The sequence below is a fragment of the Pteronotus mesoamericanus genome, unplaced genomic scaffold (genome assembly GCF_021234165.1).
Source record: "Pteronotus mesoamericanus isolate MK-2021 breed Mesoamerican mustached bat unplaced genomic scaffold, CSHL_Meso_final contig_75, whole genome shotgun sequence".
Taxonomy (NCBI): domain Eukaryota; kingdom Metazoa; phylum Chordata; class Mammalia; order Chiroptera; family Mormoopidae; genus Pteronotus; species Pteronotus mesoamericanus.
This window is the reverse complement of record NW_026555249.1, coordinates 10,838,307-10,863,203: the sequence shown is the minus strand read 5'-3', so window position 1 is coordinate 10,863,203 and position 24,897 is coordinate 10,838,307. Positions and strand designations below refer to the sequence as shown.

The window sequence follows — 24,897 nt, the reverse complement described above, 5'->3', positions numbered from 1 at the left end:
GGCTCTTGGTGGGGGGCCGTAGAGGGAGCGAGGGTATGCAGAGAGAGAGGTAGGCTGGGGGGCTGTGCCAGGGAGCACTCTGGGGTCTCTTCTTTCAAGAACCCTAATCCTGTTGGATCAGGGACCTACTGTTATGGTACCATTTAACCTTAATGACTTCCGTATAGGCCTTATCTCCAAATACCGTCATTAATTGGGGGTTCGGGCTTTAATAATTTGGGGGGGACATAATTCAGTGCATAGCGTATACTTTCCTTGTTCACATTCTAGGTTGGGATACCTTATCCTTCCTTTTTCGGAGCCGTTGAAAATAAACCTTGTCTGCCTTTTGTGTTCCTCCTGATTTTGTCAGAGGTCCTGCATGTGGGAGAGGCACTTCCTCAATGCTTCGTTCACAGTCTTCCTTTAAGCTGAAGAGGCTGGGGTCTCCCTCCCGAGTTCAGTGGCACATAAACAAACATTGGCTCTGGCGACTTGTTTTGTGGCCTGAGAGCCAGGGAGACGTGCTGCTGAAGCGCCGGGGCTCAGGACTCCCTCTGGGGCATGGCGGGGCAGGCCTTGGGTGCCCGCACGGGCCCTTTCAGCAGAAATGCCGCGTGTTCAGCCCTTGCCCAGCTGGACACAGAGGAGGAGTCGAGTGGTTCAGGGTGGGTGGACGTAAAACAACCATTTTAAACTAGAGGTGGTATTAAGATTGTTTGAGGATTGAACTTTCGTGATTGCTGTTAACTTAAAATACCCAGAGCACAAAGTGGAGTCACCTCGTTCCACTGGATGGAGAGGTAGAGTAGTTACCTGCAAGATTTTCAGCTAAGCCACGAGGCCCTTCTTCCCCAGAATAACCCACATGCTTGAGTGACTCAGGATTTGAAATCCTAACCATTAGTCTCCCTTCTCTGAGTTTAGTATTTAAAGGCCCCAGTTAATGTACAAAATTGTTCTCAGGTTGGAACAATATTAACACCTTGTCGTTAATGCCTAACCTAGTTCTTACTACTAATCAGCCATTTAGTTCTGTAGTTCGACCTTGAGGTAGCTGGAGCGTAGCAGCAGTTTGTGGGGTAGGGAGGGTGTTGGGGAACGTTCAGGGCCCAAGTTTATTCCCTGTGGGCTCACTGGGTGCAAAGGCAGTTGGGGGTCGCGGAGTTAGGAAGGTTAGGCTTGAAATGTCTCGTTCCTGGGGAGGTGAAAAGGATCAGCAGAAAGTGCAAAGGAACTTTGCCTGCAGCTGTTCCTTCTCTGAACAAAATTTGAAGTAGTCTTGGCTTCTGCCTGTATGTTGTATTGTTTGCTTAACTTTCGATTTTTCTCAGATAATATTATAGATAAAATACGAGAATGGTTTAGAATAAATTCTAAAGAAAATTGAATGCTTTATGTTGTTATTCTAGAAAAACCAGTTATTCTCACTAATGATAAGGTTCAGGCCGTACCTACATATAACACACAGTAAAACACAAAATGTAATTTTACGTTTTTGAGTGTATATAGTTGAAGTTGCATACTTCAGATGTGAAAATTCATTTAAAAATATTACAGACGCATGTCAAGAAGCCAGCAGAAGATGTGGAAGCCGAAAGTACCATTATGCAAATAAGCAGTTACCCTTTGTGGGTTCAGAATGGAGAGGCTGTTGTCCAGAGGGGCCGTGAGTGATTTAAATTAGTCTCTGGCACACAGCTGTGAGGGAAACGTGCCCATTTATAGTGAGGACACTATAAATGTCTGGAGGGCAGACCCGGCGTCTGACGGCATGCTTCTTCTGTGTCCTTCCACGGGGTTGCTTGCTCTCCTGCAGGGCACACTCGCAGAGAGGATCCGGGCCGGCGGGGCCGGGGTGCCTGCCTTTTACACGAGCACAGGCTATGGGACCCTGGTGCAGGAAGGAGGGGCACCGATCAAGTACAACAAGGACGGCAGCGTCGCCATCGCCAGCAAGCCCAGAGAGGTAAGGAGTGCGGCCGTCCAGGTGACGCCGGACGTTGCTGTCAGCAGAGGGTTCTGGTGGCTCGCTGGGTGTAAGTAAGTATCAAGTCACCTCTGTGTGAGGACAGACACTGTCATCTGTGAATCTGAACTGTGTTAAGTAAAATTGCCAGCCAAAGCTGAGCATCTACTAGTGATGGAAATCTCAAAGAGAAATTGGAATAAGTAAATGATAAAAAACTGGAACCCATGTAAGATGTGTGAGTTAAGATTAGTTAACTGAACTAATTTGGGGGGGTAGATTTTTACAAATGGAGAAGCCTTTATAGTCGTTGATTATGCTTCAGTGGAAAATAGAGTAGCTGTTTCATACATGAAATTATTCATGCTCAACTCTTTTGTGATTGAAGGACCAAAAATCAATCAATCAATCAATCAATCCAGGGAAATCACAAGTTAGTCTACAATCCTAAAAAACATGGGAGACAGTTATAATCCTGCCGTGGGATGAGTGGGGGCTTCACAGCGCCTCCTCCCTTTTGTGTACTGGACATGCTCGACCTGCCTTTATGCTTGGTGACTTCACTCACATATTAGAAAAGAGTAAAACTCTAGATATTTGAAATAACTCAAATTTGAGCCATCTTTTAAACTTACACAGGCTAATACATCACTACCGTGGTTTTAGAATCTTCCCCTTCTCCCTGCCCACAGGGCCTAAGAAAGTTAACATGGGTCACAGAAATGCCCAGCTCATCTCTAGAGAGGTGGAAACTCAGGCTCCAGAGGGGATCCCTTACCACTTTGCTGCTGGCCCAGGGGTTAGCTCTGCACCTCCCTTTTGGGGGAAGGCGCTGTTCAGTGCTGCCTGTGAGCTGAGTCCGTCCTCCGAGCTTTGCCTTTCTGCTTGGGATGGACTCAGCTTTTACTAACATTCCTTATGTTCTGTGCTGCTTCTTTCTTTATTGCCTCCATTAAGCTCAAAAATTTCTTGACAGACTAAAAGAGAAGTCTAATGATTAAAGTGGATCTTAGTAATACAGAGAAAGATGCCCAGAAAAAATGGGCTCATGTTTTGAGAGCTTACGAGCATTATCTCACCCTGGGAAAACATGGGGTAAATAAGATTTCGTCCGGAACACCTGGGCTCATTTATTCTTGGAGTCTAGTAGTTTTGGAATTTTGTCCAGATCCCCTAGGAATATGACAAATAGTTTCTTGAAGCAACTCGCTGTTTATCGCCCTTTCTTGTCTTAAGAAGTGAGTGAATCCCTTCATGCAGTGATGTTGATTGAGCTCCTGCTCTTCCCCAGGAACTGGTCTAAGTGTGGTGGACAAGGGTGGTCTAGACCAAGCCCCCCTGTGGTGCAGGAACTGACAAGGGAATGGATAGACAAACACATATTCTGAAAATGCTGTGAAGAAAAGTCAAGTAGGGTCAGGCAGAGAGAGTGACCAGTGGCCAGGGAAGCTCGCTGTGGAGGTGGCACTTGGTAGGGAGGCCTGAATAAAATAGGAGAATGAGCTGGGCAAACTTCATGGGGTTGTGATCTAGTCAGAAGGAAGAAGTACGAGGTCCTGAGGCAGGTTTGCACTGTGTGTGGAACAGCAGGGTGGCGACCCTGGAACAGAGTCAGCGAGGCAGAGAGCAGTAGGCTCGGAGGTTGAAGAGAGACAGGAGGCCGGTCATAGGAGTTTAGATTTTATGGAGCGTGGAGAGCAGTGGACAGAAAGCTGTGGGAGTGATGTGATCTGAGTTACAATTTGGCAGGTTGTGGCTACTGGGAGGTGAGGGTTCCCTCCCCTGCCCCCGCCTCCTGGGGCCGAGAGCAGTAGCATTGAAAGCGACTAAGAGGCTGTTGTATTAATCCACGCGGGCATGTAAAGTGATAGCAGTGGAATTTGTGAGGAGTGGTCGGAACTGGAATTTATATTGATGGATTAGTGGCGGGTGTAAGAAAAAAGGCTCAGGATGCTGCTCATTGACATGGGCCAAGCATGTGGAAATCAGAGGGCTCTGGCAGAGACTGGGCGCATTTAAGATGATCCTTCGCCCCAGGAAGGGTGCCCCTGGGATGGGGACTTCGGAGGGAGCAGCCTATAGCCTTTAAGTCCACAGGGGAAGATGAGTGGCTAGGGCTGGCAGGCAGATGGAGAACTCCTATTTTGCATTTTCAAAGGTAGGGAAGAGGCCTTGAAGGGGCAGGAGAGAAGACGGGACAAGTGTCCAGCAACTGAGACGGAAACCCATGGGAGTCTGGTGATTGGAAGGGTGGGAGATTTTAGAAAGGAGGGCGTGGCCGGAGGTGTGCAGAGGTTGGCCAGTAGAGTCCTCGGAAGTGACCATTGAATGTGGAGACATAGGGGTCACCGGTAACTTTAAAGAGTGACCTTTCTAGAGCAGAGGTTTTCCTGGAGTGGTGAATATTTGATTGGTGTGGATTCGAGAAAGGACTGAAAGATGAAGTTGAGATCATGAAAGGCATGACTCTCAAGTGAATGTAGTAGCTAGTTTGACAGAACCAATTCCCTCCTTTTATAAAATTTTAGAATAATAGCTAAAACCAACTGCTAGTGTGTATATCTGTCAGGAAATTATGTAGTTAAAATTATAAAAAGCCTAATTTTTTTTTAACTTTGGGTTAACATATATTTAAAACTATATGTAGTTTTCTAGATCTGTATGTAAAATACTCTGTATGTAAACATTACCATTGATGTTTACAATGACAACTCTTAAATAAGATTCTTCAAAAAACTGTACTGATGTACAGCTAATTAAGGTCTTTTATATAGTTTGCCTAAGTTCATGATAATAAGGTCCTCATTCATTGGTGATTCCATAAATTCATTAATCTTTTTTAGCAGGAAGGTGGTGGGATAATGTCTTTGAGGAAGCTGCTGTTTAAGAAAGGGTTTCAGTTTTAAACCACGGTTACAGAGGTTAATGAACCCAAACTGTCTCCTGAAGCGTCCCGTAAATGCATGCAGTTTGCCCACTAGGGGGTGCAATGGGAATGGGAATGGAGCCCTGCCTTTTAGCGGCTCCCGTCCTGTGCCGTGGCAGATGGAGCACAGCTTTGACGTTGTTTCCAGTGACTAGGCATAGTTTTGCTTTATGCTTCTCTTCTCCACCTCTCTGCTTCATACACAGTAGGACCAAAGGCAGTAAACATACACAAATCAATAGCTTTCCACTAGTCCAGAAATGACAGAAGAGAGGGAGTAATAGAATAAAATGTAACATTCATAGTAGCATCAGAAACTGTGAAGTACCTATAACTAAACCTAAACAATATACTCAAAGATTTTGGGGTGAAAATTATAATTGAGAGAGGTAAAAGAAGACTTCAAAAAATATTATGCTAATGGGTGGGAAGGTATGGCATGTCAGTTCTCCATATTCATCTGTAGATTCTAGGAATTCCAATGAAATTCTCAATAAGTAATTACAGATTAGCTAGGAGAGATTAATGGACTTTTATAACTATTTCATAGATAAAAACAACACTTTGGCCACTTCATGAGAATTATATAGTTTTTCCTGGGGTATAAGGAAAGAGGGACTGTATGTAAACTTTGTGTACAAGTAATAAATACTAGCATATACCGTGTGTACCTCAGTTCCTCAGGCTGACCCAGCTCTCGCGTGTCACCGAACCTTTGCCTATGCTGTTCCCTCGGTTCCCCCCTCCAGCACTTGGACAAGGTCCCAGTTGCTTCCCACCACTCAGCCTCAAGGTCTCCATTTAGACTCTTTTCTCTCTGAGAAACCTTTCCCAACTAAGCTTGTAGCTCCTGCGTAGCTGCCTCGGTCAGAGCGCGTATCACAGTCAAACAGCTGTACAAATACCTGACAGCAGCTTCTCCGTCTCCCGCAGGTGAGAGAGTTTAATGGTCAACATTTCATTTTGGAGGAAGCAATTACAGGAGACTTTGCCTTGGTGAAAGCCTGGAAGGCCGACCGTGCAGGAAACATAATTTTCAGGTAGTGTGATGGGTTTAAAAAATACTAATGTGATGCATTTCAGCCACTTGATACGTCCTAAATTATGATTCACAAAATGGATGTCTTTGGTATTTAAAAATTTATTTAAAAATGGCTTAAAATCAAACATGCCTACGTGCATGTTGTGTGAGTGTGTGTGTGAACAGTGGCTCACGGGTACGGAGTACTTGTGGGAGCCTGTTCTGATTGGTTGACGTCCATGTTGCTCTGCTCAATAGCTATTTGAATCTAAATACTGTTACATTTAGTCAGATACAAACTGTGTTTTCCTATGTGAATTTTAGTCATCAAGACCAGTTACAATATTGACATGCTCCAAAAACATGATAAAAGCACACAGTTGTATTTAATTTTGATATTGTAATTGGGTTGGCCAAAAAGTTAGTTTGGTTTTTTTCCATAAGATGGCTCTAGTAGCACTTAGCTGTCTTGAACGTCATTCGAAACAATTTTGTTAGACTGTATTGTGACAGCTGTCATATCAGCTTGCATTAAAAAAATTCCCAGCAAAATTGGTGAAGTTTTGTATCGCTATCTTAATATTGAAGATGGAAGAAAATAGGAACATTTTCGGTATATTATGCTTTATTGTTTCAAGAAGGTAAAAATGCAACTGAAACGCAAAGAAAGATTTGTGCAGTTATGGAGAAGGTGCTGTGACTGATCAAGTGTGTCAAAAGTGGTTTGTGAAGTTTCATGCTGGAGATTTCCTGCTGGACGATGCTCCGCAGTCGGGTAGACCAGTTGAAGTTGATAGGGATCAAATCGAGACTTTAATTGAGAACAATCAACAGTATACTACGTGGGAGATAGCTGAGGTACTCAAAATATCCAAATCAATACAGTTTTTGGTGAAAATGAAAACTGTCTTTTATTTTACAGAAAAACTAAACAGACTTTTTGGCCAACCCAATATTTACATGCATTGTCTTAAAATGCATAAGTTACTTTGATATTTGGAAAAAAATATTGCTAGTAATTATTTAGGTCAGGTCTTTTCCAGTCCTATTGGAATCTACTAGGAAATGCTTATAAAGGTTTTGTCTGAAAAGCTCTTTAAACTTCATAATGCTGAACTTTCATTCTCATTAACTGGATAGCCTAAGATATTAATCCACAGACTTAATAGATTTTAAGACCTTTTGATTATGCTAAGCTTGCTTAATGCCAAGTATTTAATGTTTTGGGATTTATATGTTTTGTAAAAGTTATGCCACCTTTTAATATACACATACAGTTTTCCAAATAACTTTTCCCAAAATGTTTGGTATTAAAAATTTTACCTATTAGGCTACAGAGATTATTTTTTTCAATATTTTCATTAACTACTTTTAGTTAGTAATTTTATACCTTTACCAAATGCATTCTTTGTGCAAGCACAATTCAGGTCTCACTGAGCACTCTCATGTTGCTTTTGCTCATCTCTGAAGAACTCATAGTATTAATACTATATTTGCTTTCTTGAATTCAACGAGTTTTTGGAATTACAACTAATTCTGGCAGTTACAGAAGACATTTTGCATCACGTCTACGGTGCTTAACACTTTGGTGTAATGTTTGCAACGTTGAGTTGCTGTTTAAAATAAGAATAATGAAATTGTACAGTAGCAAAAGTAAATGAATTATTTAAAATATTTCCACCAACTTGCCCTGTGCTCCATTGCCTGGCTCTAGTTTCTAAAGACTGCACAAGGGCTGTTATTCTAAACATGGACTTCATGCCTGTGGTTCAAATAAACATTGAGTTTCGAAGTGAATTGAGTGCATTTATCACCAATGGTGGAGTAACTTAGATTCTTAAGACACTGACTTTTAGGACAAGCTTCACGTTTAGTGGGACGACTGGTACAGAGGTGTGTCCAGGCCACAGTTACTGGGGAGGGCCCTGCCCGCTCTGCCTCTGGCCGCTGTCCCAGGAGCTCTTGGTGCTGGACCTCAGGTGGAATCCAGCAGAAGAGCGTGTGAAAACTCACAAGGGCTCCTGTCCTAGACATACACCTGCCCTTGAGTCTGCGTGAAAGAAACATTGGCAGCCTGAAAGTGCTAGAAACTTATTTCCCTTTACCAAAGATACTTGGCTAGCAACCTACACTCGAAAACAAATATATTTAAATTGTTATGGTTAGAGGGAGTACATTAATTTAGGAACTTGGGAATGCAAAGCATCAGCAAAATTGGTACCTTCTTGAAATTTTTATACCTCAGGGTCTGATGTGGGTGTTATACTTTCAAAAATGTCATTAGAAATGGGTTCTCTGGAGTGATCTTTATAGGTGACTCACGAATCACCAGTGAATGTTTCATTTAATTTCAGCAATAGGCTTCTCTTTAATAGGGAATATAATTGCTATACCTTCTCATATGAAGTACTTGCTACTTTTCCTTACTATTTTAATAGAAGCAAGTTTAGTGAAACATTTAACTACAGAAACAAAATGGCATCCCAGTTAAAGAGTCAGTGAAATTAGCTTTAAATGTATTTATTAATATCCATCTTACTTTTCTGCATAAAATTTATATATTCAACATAAAAAATAGCATCTCTCTTTTCCTCAACCCCATATAAAACCATATAATTGAATGAAGTGGCTATTATGTTGCTTTTATTTATAAAATAATTATGAAACTTTAATTAAGATGAACTGTAACTGAAAAAGAATAAAAATGTTAAAGAAAACTTTATTAACAAAAGATATGATATACTCTCTTGAAAAGATTCACAGATTCTTAGTCTATAGAAATTCTTTTAGTCTATAATTAAAGCTGAAGGAGACGCTTCTGATTTTTGGCCTTCTTCCTCCCCCGCCCCCCCAAAACATAGGAAAAGTGCACGGAATTTCAACTTGCCCATGTGCAAAGCGGCGAAAACCACAGTGGTAGAGGTAAGAGTTGAGGTTATCTTGCATCTCCAGCTATTAATTTTTAACTTGATGTTGTATATTATTCAAGAAAAGGTACAGCAGGCATGTGTTTTTTAGAGAATGAACAATGACAGCTTTTGCCATTTTGGATATGGAAGTGTTTGATTTAAATGTATAGTCATAGAAATTCTGCTGTGATAGTAGCCTTCTGGTTGCAAAAGTCTTGCTTTGGGATGCAAGCCATGATGGGACTTGAGTGAAACAGATCTTCTCGGGATAAATTTTCTGTACAGACCTCCAAGAAAATGGTTATTTGTATCAGGAGAAGTGCATTCTTACTGTGTTAGATACTGGGAATTCTTTAAGGGAGAAGGAGAATAGTACAAATAATTATTTGATTGGTTCCATTCAGAGCCGTTGAATTAAGGCCCTAACCAGCTCTCCTTTGGGCATCTCAGAGTTTGCGAGAGACCTGAAGAATTCTAGAGTTTTCTTGGCATTAAAGCACCGAAGCTAAAAAGGATGCTTATATTTTGGTTAGACACATTCGAACCCCAAAGAAGACTTCAGAATGATTCTTTTTTTTTTTTTTTTAAAGTTATAAGAGAAAATTTATTTAAACGTTACGGAGGAAGCAGAAGTGAGCCAGCTGGGCTGTGTGGGCTCAGGAAACAAGTTAGGGAGGCAAGAGAAGAGCCCTTGGATCTTAGGAGAGAGCGAGGCATAGGTAACTTGGGGGGAGGGCGCGGAGGTGACACAGTAGAGTGCACCCAGAATGACTCTTTATTCAAGGCTCTGAGGATCATCTTGGAAATAATTTTCATGACAGTTTGAGATAGTTTCCCCTTGGGAAGGATTTGTAGGAACCCATCTTGGGTCTGGAAATGAGAATATAGGTTCCTGAATTTTCTCACGATGGTGGCGTTGTCTGTGACTTTCTTTGAGTCTGCAACACAGCGGCCAAGGTGGTGTTTCATGGAGGCAGTACAGTGGTTTTGAAACAATCACATGTTGTGGTTCTCTTCCTCTCTGAGAAAATGAAGCCTATTATCTTTAATGTGCTAGGGGATGTGGTGCTCTCAGCCCAGGCACGGTGGTTTTTTTGCAGTGGCTTGAGTATATTTTCTTCATTTAAAATGGATAATGTGGTTTACTCTCTCTGTGTAATCTGTTTTTTTTTTAATTATTTATTGAATCATTTTAATGACCTGTTTGTGGCACACATCTGTAACATTACTGAGGAAAGACCTATAACACAGCTGAAAATAATTGATAGTTTAACACTCTATTGATTTTACATACTTCTGTAAAACTGCCAGAATTCAATATTTATTCTCTGAGTACCAAGGGACATTATGTATTATTTTGGGTAAAGTTCTCTTTTTCTCCTCTCTTTTATAATCTGGTTCTTTTCAGCCAATCTTGTTTCTTCTAAGAGCAGAAAATGACCCTTAAGTATCTGAGACTCACTGAGGATGTTAGAAAGAGAGCCTCTCTTTCAGTGAAGGGAATGGAGAGTCACACCCTCTGACTGAGCCTGCAGATGAGATTGAGGCTTGTCCCTGGTCCGCACACACACCTCTGACCGGTGCCAGCTCCCTTCCTATTTGGGCCAGACTTAATTCAGTGCTACTTACTGCAGCCCTCCCCAGCTGACTAAACCTGCCCTGTCCACCCTGGTAGCCACTAGCCACCTGTGACTTTTACATTTTTAATCAATGAAAATTAAGTGAGGTAAAAATTTGGTTTCTGTTCAGTAGCCACATATGGCTCCTGACTATTGTGTTGATTAGCGCAAATGTAGACAGTGCTGCTAGACGGAGTGTCATTAGAAGGATCAAGACATCTACTTTGTCCTCTTAGTTCAGGAATATAAGCCAAACAGCTCTCTAGACAAGAGGTCACCGTAAGCTGAGCCCTCTGCGTCCTCAGAGCAGAAGGTCCCCGTGGCCGAAGGTTGAATTCTAAGAGCTGTGTGCTCGAAAATAGGAGCTAATTTGGATTTGGAGAAAATGAGTGGATTGGGTGTTTTCTGATGTGAAAAGGCTATTTTGACTTTGCGACTTGATTGTTTCGATGATGGTGACTGTCCTGGACCTCTAGCTCCTGCTCTGTGCTATGCGTGTGACTCTGTCACCTGCACTGGCCTCTGGAACGCTGTATGGTCCTTTCCTCCAGCCGCGTCCTGCCCTGCGTGACAGTGGTCCTGGCGTGATGGGTGATTACAAAGTGTAGTGTGGAAGAGGGGTCTTCAGGATCATAAACTATACACATGTTCTTCTGCCTGTTAAATATGAACAATAACAACAGCTACCACTAAGCAAGTATTTGGGATACTGGGTCCGGCACAAATAACGCCCCTTGTTTTTCTTTCAAAATCTTTTATTACAGAATCATAAGCACACAATTCTGTAACATAACAATATCACACTCAAGCACACCATGTGACATTTTAGGTGAGGCGTTCAAATTCAAACTGTAAGTTACTGCACCCATATTACTACCCGACCAGCCACACTGAAGCTGGCCTTACTTCTGCTGGACGCTGTCTCTTAGTCACCGCTGCATTTCCTGTGGACGTTGTTATGGTTTTAATCCTTGTGAGAGTCCTACGAGGTAGGAACCACTATTCTCCTCATCTTACAGGTGGGGACTTTCAAACACAGGAAAGTCAAGCCACATACCTGACGCCGCACAGCTCGATGGAGCTCAGGTAGAGCTGTAGAAAGACTGATCCAGGGTGCCTGCTTTTTCCCATTGTTTAGCGAGGTGCTCGCAAGACATCATAAATGGATCATGTTTCAGACTTTTGAAAGATACTGGACATCCGGCGGCAGTCCATTCAATGCTAACTATTAGACTCAAGCAGAGAGGGAGGTTTTTGACCAATATATTCCTCTACCCGTGGCCTTCCTTGCCAGTTATTCCAGTTACGGTGTTTTTCCCCCTCCAGTACCCTCAGCCTTGGAGATGGCCTGGAGAAAAGCACCGCCCTGTGGTCAGTGGCCCTATGGGATCATTCAGTCTTTCTCGTGGACGCTGTCTAGCTTACTGTGTAGCTTCTTTGAGCTTTGCAGTTTTCCACACATTTCCCCAAACATGGTGAGCGGCTGTCAGTTCCGGTGCCGTAGTATCTGCAACAGTGGGAGCTGTAGCAGCGAGTGCCCCCTGCGTGTCAGACAAGGATGTTTTTAGAACTCTGAGCTGAATCCCTTTCGCTTATAGATGAGGACACAGAGCCCTTTCTGGTGCCCAGTCTGGGTTAGAGCCAGTGTCCAGAAGCCACTCGCCACTGCACAAGGGAGCCTTCCCAGCCTTTCTTCCCGCTCACCACCCGTCCCTTGAGGGTTAAGGAGGTTAGAACTATAAATATCTAACATATTATTGATGATGCCCTTAGACATCTTAAATTTTTTTGGACTTAGAAGTTGGGTAGCAAAGGAACATACAAGCTATCTCTTGCTTTTTTATGTCAAGAGGGAAACCAATGACCTTGTCTTGAATTAAAGAAAATACCAAATTTGCCCAGGACATAAATTCCTTGTAGTTTCTGTAAAAGGGGAACGTTACTCATTTTTGGAAAAGTTTCCCCTTTCAGATGGGTGTGAAACAAACTCAGGAGTTGTGTAAAAGCAGAGAGGTGATCCGCTGTGTCTGTTTTCCCCTGTATAAAAAATCCAATGTGAATATCATGTTTGCATTCCTGAAACCGCGCAGCCATCCTCCCGTGTCATGACGAAGCCGTGACATAGCGAGCGCTGGCTGTGCCATACTTCCCATCTCAGGGAACCGGGAGAAATGGGTAGAAGTGGCTGCACATCCTGGCACATGCGCGGCAAGATGTTTCTCTTTTCAGAGCAGACAGTGTTATGTCTGGGTCTGCCTCTGTCTGAGGGGGCGAAGCCTTTCCTGGTAAACTTCTCATGTGAAGTACGGACGCGGCCGGGAAGGCTCTCGCGGGCGTGGTCCTGGGTGCCAGCAAGGAGCAGCCTTCGCAGGGGGGTCGTTTGGCTCCTGGAGGGTCTTGTTAACGAACCCTGCCCTTCCTGTGAGTCCTGCTGGTCTCCTGGGAGCATGTTCCGCCGTGCTGGTTTTCTCTGAGAAGTGATCTCTTTCTACATATGTATTTATTTTTTAAAAAGCAACTTACAGTAGAAAATCAGGGAGGGACAGGGGTGCTGCACTCGGGAGACTGTCGACAGTGTCTCTTGCAAAGCAGTCTGTCGTGACTTCAGTGTCAGAAAAGGTTGTGTGCCCCCGCCACCCGGGGCTGCCGGCCACCGAAACAAGCCAGCCCATTCCTCAGGCCGGTGCCTTGGCTGCCGTTAGAAGACGGCAAGGTTTACCCATGGCCTTTTCAGCTATTCAGTGAATTTCAGCTTTTAGTTAAAGTAAATACGTTCATTATCACAACTTCAGTAAAGTTATTTTACTTACACTATGGTATTTTTCTATATTGGCTTGTGAAAGAATTATTCCTATTATATATAATATACATAAATGAGATATTGAATGCACACAACTGTTGTGTACAGGTAGTCTTTGTGGGTTATGAAACATCATAATCAACTGAATTTTGTGAGCCCACGTAACGTAAAAAGTGGAGGATTGTTCACACTCATTTTCGTTTGCCAGCCTCTGCTGCAGGGGTGACCCCTGTCTCTGTGTGCATCGATCCCTTGCTTTAAAAAAAAAAAAATTCTAAGTCATCACGTATGGGCATATGGAAAATTATTTTCCACATTGATATCTTAAGATTTCTGTTGTTACGAAAGCCAAGCTTTGGGAACTGTGACTTCTGTGTTCTGTACTAATGCCTGCCACATGCCATCTCGCCTTAGATGAGTAACTAGATGACAGGATTAGGGGACATCTGCCACCCTGCTAAGCAGAGACGTGTTGTTCCTGACTGGAGGGTGATAAAAGGTGAAGACTGCCGTGTAAATGATACTAAGAGTTTTTCTCTTTAATGTTTGTTAGGAAGGATGGTGCACATACACAGTAGTAAACAGGAGTGTAGGGGACCCTTTTGAGCTCATCGCCCAGCTCCAGGTCGGTCAACCCGTGGTCCCTCCCTCCCAGCTGTGCCCCGCCTCACACTTTCTCCTCCTCTATTATTTTTGAACACGCAGCAGATGTTTATAACTGTATTTGGAGGAAAGAGCAGGCATTCTAGTATGCCCGGCACTGTTCCAGGTTCTGGAGATGCAGCAGCAACCAAAACAGCAAAGTCCCTGCCGTCAGAGAGGCTGCGTTTTGATGGTCAAGACAGCCATTAGCTACAATGAATAAGTAAAACATACGGTATATTAGGGATTGATAAGTGTTAAGGAGGGAAAACCAAAGCAAGAAAGGAGGCATGCAGTGTCAGGAGCAGAAACCGAACCTTTAGGTAAGGGGTCGGCCGCAGGCCTCCCTGAGATGACTTGAGTAAACACGCCCTGCTCTGTAGTCCTGGGCAGCAGCGGGGCGAGGCGGGCGGCAGCAGTGGGTGTGGAGACCCGGGCACCCCTGGTGGGCTTGCGGGTTGGGGCCGACACCCCCTCCTTTCTCCAGCGCAAGGCGGTGGGCTGCAGATTCCTACGAGGGTAATTTTCCTGAGACTGAGGGCAGGAGCACATCTCCCGAGGCTATGTGAAGTACAGTTTATATTTTTAGTTCCTTTTGCAGCAGTTCCCAAGAGATGACTGGGCCTACATCTGACGTGAAAACCTGGGGTGAATGAAGACGTGATTTGGAGATGGGCGCCCCCTGGCCTTTGTGACTTTCTGGCCCTGTTTGGAGAACTGTGTGCTGATAACTCCTCATGGATTATTTTAGCAGGACTGATCAAAGGGGTTGTTACTTCGTTTTACAGTAGAAGGTGGGAACACACTGAGTTTTAATCACAAGACATAATCACTTCAGTGGATCCTGTAAACACTTAATTCCCACCAAGCAGGCCAATTAATGTTCCAGTGTTTTAGAGATCTTTTTGGTTATCTTCCCTTCTGCTGTAGAGAAAATGAAAATGCTTTAAGGATAAACATAATTCCTCTCCTCTCCAATTTCTTTCATTCCTAATCTTTAGATTGCTAATGCCTTGTGATATTACAGTTTCAAAAGCAGTGAAAGGCATTAATTTTTTCCAAGAGACATTAAGAGGGGAAAAAAGTGTAAATAGAAAAAAATTTAAAGCTTCAATCCACTCAAAACAAATACTTGTAACGATGTTGAGAAACTTCATTAGACAGCTTCAGTTTCAAGCACATGCATCCACACATCAGCAACTACTGCTCCTTGCCTGCGTGGCATTTCTTCACATACAGCATCCTCTGATTGACGTGCGGAGACGTGCTGTTGACGAGAGCTTGGCCGAAGCATCAGCTTTGCCATTCACGGGGTAAAGCCTGGTATGCTGAATGCCCATCCCTGCACCTCAGTATTTACCTGGGAAAGCTCATCACTTCAGCTAGTCAGCAGAATGAGCCACCAAGGCAGTCTACCCCAGTTCCCTTCACTTCATCCACGTGGGCTTGTTGAGTTGAAGATGCAACAGTTTTATTTGTTGTTGATTAAAGGGTAAGAGAGCTGTTGGAGACACTATAAAAAGAAGGCACTTCTTCCCACCAGCCCCCTGAGAACCTGGGGGCCCTTGATCCTAGGGCAGAATACAGCCCCCTTCCCAGGGACGTTTTGGGATGGTTGTGCTGAGTAATGGGTATCATTTATATTGACTGATTTTTAGATCTATTAAATTATGCAATATCTTTAAGTTACATTTCTCTTAAAGTTTTCTAGTTATAAGATTTTATTCATGCTTTTGGATTTAATTTTTTTTAATTAATTAATAAATCACTCTGAAAGAGCTACCTGTACCTTCCTATGCTACAAATTTAGCCAGGTGGAGAACGCTTTGACAGATAAGATGATAATAACCTTATACAACTGAACCAGATGAAGTGATTGATTCTACTGGTTTCAGAGTATTGAGGTATTTAAAGACAATGTAGTTCCTTAAATTTCCATCAAATGCAACATTGGTTTAAAAATAGTATTTGAATGGTGATGAAGATGTTTTTAATGAAGACACATTGTAGTTGAGTGTTTTGGCAAAATAACCATATCAGTCATAATGTTACTATTGTGTTGATTTTTGCTGTTTCTACCAAAGAAGCAGTAAATAGGAAAAAACATGGAGTTGGGGGATGTCCTGTGTTAATTTTACTGCATGTTTTGTATACTCTTGTAGATTACTACATGTAAGTCTAATAATGATCATTTACATCGAGAATAATAGCAGAATAGAAGTATGGTTTATTGATGGTAAAAATATATTAGTCAAGTACTAATCCTGACATTTTCTTTCTTGTTGCTTGGTAACAACGCAGCAACTGTGTGAGAGAGTGACGTTATCTCAGGTACCGTGGACTTCACTGCGCTGTGGGGCACAAAACCCTTCCCAGTGAGTCACCTGTATGCCGTCATCCTTACAGAATCTTTGTGCTGTTTTTCATTGTTAGCACAGAGATCCTAAAAGGAAGTCGTTTAAATAATCTACAATCCCCCCTTTTTGATGGATTATTAAATTTGATTCTTACTATTTTTGGCTTTTTGGCTTTGTATCTATTTATAATTGTTGAGGCCTCACAAATTTGTGTTATATTAATCTGCATTGTAGTAATCTAAATTTCATTATAAATACATTGTAAATGATGCTTTATTGGTTCTCAGTGAACATCTTTTATCCTTTACCACCCAGGGTTGAGGGGAGGGAAAAAAAATATCTGGGAAGAATTTTTTGCCTCATGAAAAATAGGACATATTCTTTCCTGGCTGGTGTGGCTTAGTGGACTGAGTGCCAGCCTGAGAACCAAAGGGTCGCTGGTTCGATTCCCAGTCAGGGCATGTGCCTGGGTTGTGGGCCAGGTCCCCAGTAGGGGGCATGCAAGAGGCAACCACACACTGATGTTTCTCTCCCTCTATTTCTCCCACCTTTCCCCTCTCTCTAAAAATAAATAAATAAAACCAAAAATAGAAAAGAAAAACAGGGCCTGTTCTCCAGCCTTCTCTGCTATAGGCATACCTAGTTTTAGTACCTGTTTCAGGAAAAGGAAGCCCATTGAACCAGTGTGATTTTATTAAGTTAATTAACTAATTAATTTTTAACCCTCACCTGAGGATATGTTTGTTGATGTGAGAGAGAGAGAGAGAGAGAGGGACAGAGAGGGAGAAAGAGGGAGAGAAACATTGATGAGAGTGAGAGACATGGATCGGTTAACCTTCTAGTGCATGGGATGACGCTCCAACCAGGTGAGCCTCCCAGCCACGGCCGGTGTGACTTCTTTTAAATGAAAGGCTGATTTCATATTGTATTTAACTTCACACGTTTTGTATATACTATTAGTTCAGTTATTATTATTTACTGAAACGTTGGTAAACCACAGCCTGTAGCCTCCTTCTGCCCTGCTGAAGAGCTAAGACTGTTTCTAGATTTTAAAGCGTTGTTCAAAAAAAAAAAAAAAAAAAAAAGACAGACAGACTATATGACAAAGATAGCTTGTAGCCCAGAGAGTGTAAAATGTTATCTGGCTCTTTACAGAAAACTGTGCACATACTTGATTTACAGCTCAATTTCCATTTCTGTAGTCTGAATATATTAAATGTCAACTCAGTGTTATTTCTTAAAGAACCCATAAACTTAAGTAGAACTAAAATAAAATAAGTCGTTTGAAGAGAATCAGTGAAAATGAAATAGTATAACACGAATTTGTACAAAAGTAGTGAAATGACTATTCGATTTGGTAGGCCTCTTTTGGGGGGAGGCAGCCTTGAAGAAAGGAAGGTTATATGCAGCAGGTTGTCTCTGCGTGCACAGTTGGTGTAATTTCTTTAAAATCTCCGTGCCTTTGTCAGTGAATCCGACTTCATGTCATTGCCCGTCAGTGGACTCATTTCATCAGAAGCGCATTGCTCTTTCTGGCCCATTGCACGGATCTCGTCCTTGAGAGCCAGTGGTTTGTGGACACACGTGCCAGCCAGGCGGATGCTGGTACGTGGGATGGTGGCGTGAGGACTCCTCCAGCCCGCCAGTGTCCAGCACGCGGCGGCAGCTCCTGCTGCTGGCAGAGTCTCCAGAAGCCACGGAGGGGTCCAGGGCGGTAGTCGTCCTGTGCCCTGCAGTTCGGCAGGGCCCAGCAGCCCCGGGTTTTCACTTCCTCTGGATCTGCACCCCCCACACCCCGGGAAGAGGGAGGAAGGAGTATAGGGAGACTGGGCCTGGTGAGGCTGACTTCTCAGCCCCGCACACGGTGGCTTTCAGCTTCTTGTTTGCTTTTTAGTCAGAAACACATTTGTAAGATTTACCTGATTATTTCTTACTTCTTGGGATGAAGCCTGAGGTCAGGGACTGAACTGGGGTCACCAGCCAGGTGCTCCCTGTCCAGCTCCAGTCCCCTTAAGCAGCTCAAAGGGCTGGGACTGGCCAAACGGGGCGGGAGACCAAGGTGGATTGCTTTAGCTAGATTCACTTAACTCTCTTGTAACAAAGGCTCAGAAACCTCCATGCTTGAGCACGTTCCTGCCGTAGTATACATTTTATGTTACTTTGTATAATGTTTTTCAAAGCATTTTTTGCATTATATATATAGTCTCACTTGATCCTCTTAATCATAAGGCGAGATATGAGGGGAAGCAGTTTTATTACAATATGACAAATGAGGAAACAGACCTGGGTGAGCTTCTGGGAGTAGATCCCTAGGAAGAGAGCGGCTTAGTGACAAGGACGCCTGGAAGACGTGAGCAAGGCCCTGACTCCACCTGCCACTGCCGCGCTGTGACAGCTCCAGGGCTTTTTTTCTGTGATGCTTCATCAGAGGGAAGAATCGTAAAACTCCGAACGTGTAGGTAGGTAGGTAGCTCCGTGGGCTTTTGTAGAAGCTTGGGCTTTCTTTAGTGCCAATGAAGTGGTTTTAGGTGAGGAGTTTTGTGTGGAATGGATTTTACGGGTCATGCAGGAGACGAGGTGGCCAGTGTGTAGGTGGGGAAGTGGGGGGAATTGAGGGGTGCAGTGTTTTGGAAGAGGCATCTGTCGACTTGCCGATGCCTTGGATGTGCATGTGGAGGTGGAGGAAAGGCAGAGAGTAAAATGAGTCCCAGGCCTGATATGAGCCATGGCGTGCCACTTACCGAGACAGGGGGACCTGGGAGGAACAGCGTTTGTAGGAGGAGGGGAAACAGGAGGTCTTGGGCCAGCGGAGACGTTGCAGGCCCAGATGGACGCGGATGTGCGGTGCCGGAAGGAGAGGCCCGGAAGGGGGTCATAGAGTTGGGAATAGTCCACACGTGTTTGGTAAGAGAGAGTCAGGGAATGGAAAAGACCACCAAGGGCAAGAAGGCCTTGGTCTTTTTTTCTTTTTTGTAAGCAGAATCTAAGATTAATAATCACATTCTTACCTCTCACTGGCATTGTGACCTTGGACAAATTACTTCACTTTAGAACCCAGGCTTCCTTATAGCGTCTTGTTCCCACTGACCCAGTAATGAATGACGCCTGTAGAACTAGGTAATGGGTGGCAGCTAGCAAGGCACTCCCTCCCCACCCTGTCCCTGACCTCCAAAGTTCTTGAGATACAGAAGAATGACAATTCCGTGACACCTTTGATCTCTGAAACCTTAGTGTATTATGTAAACACTAAAACCTAGATTGTGTTTAAGTATACTGTTAGCTTCATCAGTAAATTACCTAATATTTAAAGTCTCTCAATATCAACTGAAATATGTTGAACCCTTATATTATGCAAAAACTATGATGACTTTTAAGAAGAGCTTTATGGACATCTGGAAGAAAGGAAGGTTCTTAAAAATCTGTGGCTTTATTAGCTGGAGTTGCATGGAGTTGTTTCCTATAGTATGTATTTCTTATATGCATACCTATGGTAAAGTTTAATTTATAAACTAGGCATAGTAAGAGATGAACAATAATAAGTAATGTAATAAAATAGAACAATTATAACAATATGGTATAATAAAAGTTATGTGACTGTGGCATTATTAAGTAAAATAAGGTGACTTGAACACAAGCCCTGTGATACTGCGGCAGTCAATCTGATCACCAAGCCACCTGCCCAGTTACTGGCAGGCAGGGAGCGTCTACGGTGCAGAGGGAGACACTCCCGTCCTGGGCAGGACGCAGCCAGATGGTGTGAGATTTCATCACACTACTCAGATTGGCATGCAGTTTAAAACTTATGAGTTGTTTATTTCTGGAATTTTCCACTTAATACTTTCAGACCACAGTTCAGTGCAGGCAACTGAACTCATGGGAGGGGAAACTGCACCTACAGGGGGGCTGCTGTACTCTCAGAAGTCAATGACCCCTCTCTGCCACCATATGTTAAATGGAGCATTAGTCAATTACTTTTTTTTTATTTTACCCAAAGTTTGTTCCCCCCCTGCCCCGCCGTGAGACCTGCTCCTGCTGAATATCCATCTTGACCTCTTTTTAATGAAAGTAAATTTGTTGTTCGCGTGGGAACTAAAAACAACATGAATAAAGGGGCCCCAGATGTTCACTAATGATTGCTGTTTAACCATGGGCACACCGTGGTTATTTTTGAACTGGAGGGTCCCAAAATAGATCTTTTTCCCTATTTTCTTGTGCTGAAGCACATGATTCCATATAAATATGATTAGTCTGCAGGTGTTTGGATTGCTTCCTTGTGAAAGATTCGCCTTATTGAATTTTCACTCATGAAAAAGTATGTTTGTTTTTAGATGAAATAGTTTGAAACATCTGGTTAATTTAGGAAAAACAATGAAAGATTAGACACCAAGAATGACTTAACTGTTAGAAAGTCATAGTTTTTTACTCTGGTTCATTCCATGAAGAAACCAAGACCATTCATGTCCAAGGTCACCGCTCTGATTTGGCTTCTGAAGTTTAACGTTAATGCACAGTGTTTCCATCATTGAATGTCTAAGTCCACATTCAGTTACTTGGAAAAGAATTTTAAATCCAAATCCCATAGGAGGGAAACAGATACGTGAAGAAATTTAGTTCCTTTTCTGTGCTTTATGTGAAAAGGACATGGGTCATTCATTTAAAGGAGCTATTTTAGTTTCCTTAACAACTGGGGGAGAGGATACAAGTTTTGCCTTGCATTGTGAAAAAGTTCTTTTCAGTTTGGAGTTTCATTTTAAAGTTTGGGAAAACATTGCTGGCACAGACAAAATTCAGGGAAGAAAAGTTCATCATGGCCAAATTCAGATGAATACAGGTTGACTGCAAAAAGCTACAGGATTGCCCAGGCCGGGTGGCTCAGTTAGTTGGATACCATCCCATGCACCAAACGGTTACCGGTTTGACCCCTGGTCAGGGCACATACCTAGGTTATGGGCTCAGTCCCCATTCGGGTGCATGTGGGAGGCAGCCAATCAATTTTCTCTCTCAAATCGGTGTTTTTTTCTCTCTCTCTCTGTCAATTCCTCTCCCTTCCTCTCTCTCTAAGGAAAAAAAAGCTACAGGGTTAAGGCCGTTGAGTTTGAAAGTTTTCATATAATTTACATGTCTCTCAGTTTAAGGGATTTACAAAGATCATTCACTCTGAGAATTGTATAAAAAAGAAGTATTTTAGCTACTGTTTTATTTATAATTTTTTTCTTGATGCTTTTGGCAGTGTATTTGTACCTAAAAGTTTTCATTTATTTTTCCTCTTTGTTCATATTTTTATTGTACAAAGCATTTTATATGTGGATTGATGAGGACTAGGTTTTATAAGGAGACAGGAAAACTTTCATGAAATTAATTCCTGGGAAATAGGGATGGTAAAATGTTTCAAGAACAATGGATAACTAAAGGTTACCCTACCCAGCGTGCAGTGGATGCTACAGCGGAAATATTGGCAACAGAGGTAAAAGAGTCAACAGCGAGTGACAGTGAAAACAACAACAACAACAATAACAACAACAGTGACAACTACGATTTATACCGTGCACGTGTGTACAAAACATTTTGAGTCACTAATTATAATGACCCAGCGAGGTAGGTTTTATTATCTGTACAGAGGGAGGAAGGAAGAAGAAGGACCAACTTTGCATGAATGAAGCTGTCAAGGGGAAAGTTAAGATCTAAACAGGTTTCTTTGTGCCTCTCAAGCTGACGTTTTTAAGCACAAGTGAGTGATGGTGGGTACCTGTTGCTTCACACCTTTCAGTATTAACATTTTTAACATCATTTACTATCTCTTTAGTGGCAGGATCATGACATTTAGCTGAGTGAATTTTTCAGACAACTAAGGGTAGCTCTGGGACAATGTTAATACTACTGTAAACACAAAATTAAAAAATTATTCAGTAATGTTAATCTCTTAAAACTTTTAATCTCCCAGAAGCTATAAAATGAGAGACTTCCTGCATGGAACCAAGGGCCTTGAAGAAAAAAATGGAATTGGATATCTCTTGTCTGGATTTCTTTAATTTCTGTTCATATATATGTTAGTTTTTATACAATTAAGACCATATTGTATATATTTTTTCATTACATAGAACATTAAGGATATTTTTGCAGGTCACTCAGCATTCTCCCCAGAAGGACATTTTGGTAGTTATACTCAAATTTATATTAACAGCTCTCTATTGTTGGACTTCTATGTTGTTTTTCATCTTTTACTTTATTATTAATAATGCTTCCATTAGAATCCTTATTTCTGCATACTTTTTATTGACAAATGTCTATATTCTTTAACAAAATTTCTAGAAGTGGATTTTGGGAGTATACATCAACATTTTACAAACTTTCAATAAATATTGCTAAAATGTTCTCTAGGAAGATAATTTCAATTATAACCTTGTAGTAATATCATTAGGAATCATTCTCAACAAGATGGATATTATACTTAATTTTTTCGATAGTTTGCTAGGTGAAAATATAAATTTTTAAAAGTATGTTCATTGATTTTAGAGAAAGAGGAAAGGGGAGAGAGAGAGCAAAACATTGATGTGAGAAAGAAACCTTGACTGGTTGCCTTCTCTGTGTGCCCTGACAGGGATTGAACCCGCAACCTAGGTATACGCTCTGACTGGGAATTGATTCCACAGCCTTTTGGTGTACAGGACAAGAGAGCCACACCAGCCAGGGCCTGTCCTATGGTTTTAGTTTGCATATCTCCACTGACTGGGGAAGTTCAATATTTATTGGCTCTTTGTATTTCTTTTGTGATTTTTATATGTTGCTGTAAGTATTACTATAGTTATTTTAGTTAGTACTAGTATTTCATTCCCAGGTGTTTTTGACTCTGCCTTCGCTGAGGGGCTGTGTGAGAGGAAGGAGGGGCATTGGGGGGTATATACACAGAACCAGGCTCTCTGCGTCGGAACCCAGCTCCCCAGGGCATTCTCCTCCCTGGGCATGAACTTGATTGGCAGTAGCTGGCTGACTAGGAAAGGAAGAACACCTTGAACCTGCAGCAGTGACCCAGCCGTGGACGTAAAGCTGGATCAGGCCCTCAGAGAGAAGGTAACTGTGACTGGCAGCTCTTCCTGCAGAGCTTGTTGCTAAAATAAGGTGTGAGTCAAGTGCTCGGTTGATTCACTGTTTTGAGACAACTCTCTGAAACTCATGGTCACGATTTCCCACAAAATTGTCTCCCTGCAAATGGGGACATAGATTCTATTGAAAAGAGGAGCAAGAAAGGGCCAGAGAGCATTTCCAACATAAAACAATGGTTTTGGATTCTTTACCTGTGAAATTCTCCCGAGAGGTCACTGAATGATAAGGCCCAGGGGGACTGGCGTGAACCAAGGGGCCGCTCTCGTAACAGAATTGTCTTGTTGCAAAAAAAGAGAAAAGATTCCATTTACTAATTTAGCTTTCTCCTTTAGTTTAACTGCCAACTTTTAACCTACTTATTGATTTATTCCATGTTGGCGTTAAGAATTGAGCTTGTGGTTTTAAAGTCACTTCTATTAAAATAATAGTGGCTTTCCTCACTCCTTTCAGAGACCTTGTCAAAAGCGTTATTTTTTCCACCTCAAATATAGATCTAGTCTACAAATACTGAAGTGGTAATTAGGGCTTATGTAAGATTGTTTTATTTTAAAAATTGGCTGCTTTTTTTTTTTTTTTTCTTTTTCAGGAGGTACGTTCTAAATCTTTCTGGTTCAAGAACAATACTGAAAAAACCAAAGCATTTTCAAGTCATGGGTTCCATACATGATTTCAGGAAGAGATGTTTGAGAGGAAAAATGAGAAACATTACTTGTTGACTCCTTTTGTGTTACTGGTTATATTTCTTATACACACATTTCTGCAGTTTGATCCGATAGCATATGGCAGCCTCTTAAAATTAGAATGTATTCAGATTTTTCAGTGGCTCTTTATTAGACCCCTAGACTATCCAGGTGTACAACCAAAAATTAATAACAGTGAGAAGCTTTAATTGCCAAGGTGTTCAAAGTTTTCCTTTAGGAGAGAAGCCATGGTAATCAAAAGAAGCTGCTCCAGCAGCATAGGTTAAGGTGAACCCGCTTGGGAGTTTTTTGAAGAATGAAGGAAATTGCATTTCTTTTCTCTTCAGGGTAGCTGGTGCTATTTCTGATAGCTTTTCCAAAATTAGGCTCCTTGTTCCAGAAGATAAAAGTTTCAACCTTCTGCTACTCTGGTTCCTGGGCCCCCCAAGTCCTTTCCCGGCGCCACCTCCTCAGAGTCCCCGGGGCCCCGCGCTGCCTGATTCTGGGCCTCAGCACTTGCCCTTCCTGCTGCCCGGAGCGCCCTCCCGACCCTGCCCTCCTTTTCCTGGCTCATCTGCTGCTGCTCAAGGCCGCTGTCCCGAGGTAGCGTTCCTTTCTGCGTTACCCAAGGCGGGGGCTGGGGGGGACAAAAACCCTGAGTTTACGTGTAAAAAAGTGTATGTATCCTTACATGTTTAAACTTCAGTCACCTTCAGAGCACTTGATGCCATACACCCATCGCGATGTGTTTCCCACTGCTCAAAACAGTTTTTGAACCCATCGATTTTGATGCCTTTTAGTGCCTCTGCCTTTTTTTTGTTTCACATCTTTCCCATCTGCAAAGCGTTTCCCTGTGAGGACTTTTTTTCATCCAGGGAAACAAAGTAGAGTTGT

The 24,897-nt window shown here is 42.5% G+C and overlaps 1 protein-coding gene across 1 annotated transcript in view; it reads left to right on the top strand.

The window, feature by feature from the left end:
• The window catches only part of OXCT1 (3-oxoacid CoA-transferase 1), a 135,502-nt gene that overhangs the window by 18,681 nt on the left and 91,924 nt on the right, over positions 1 to 24,897 (top strand). The window contains exons 5-7 of the mRNA XM_054583977.1: positions 1,799 to 1,948; positions 5,808 to 5,914; positions 8,757 to 8,817. Of these exons, the coding sequence (XP_054439952.1) occupies positions 1,799 to 1,948; positions 5,808 to 5,914; positions 8,757 to 8,817 (318 nt within the window). The remainder of the gene's footprint in view (positions 1 to 1,798; positions 1,949 to 5,807; positions 5,915 to 8,756; positions 8,818 to 24,897) is intronic.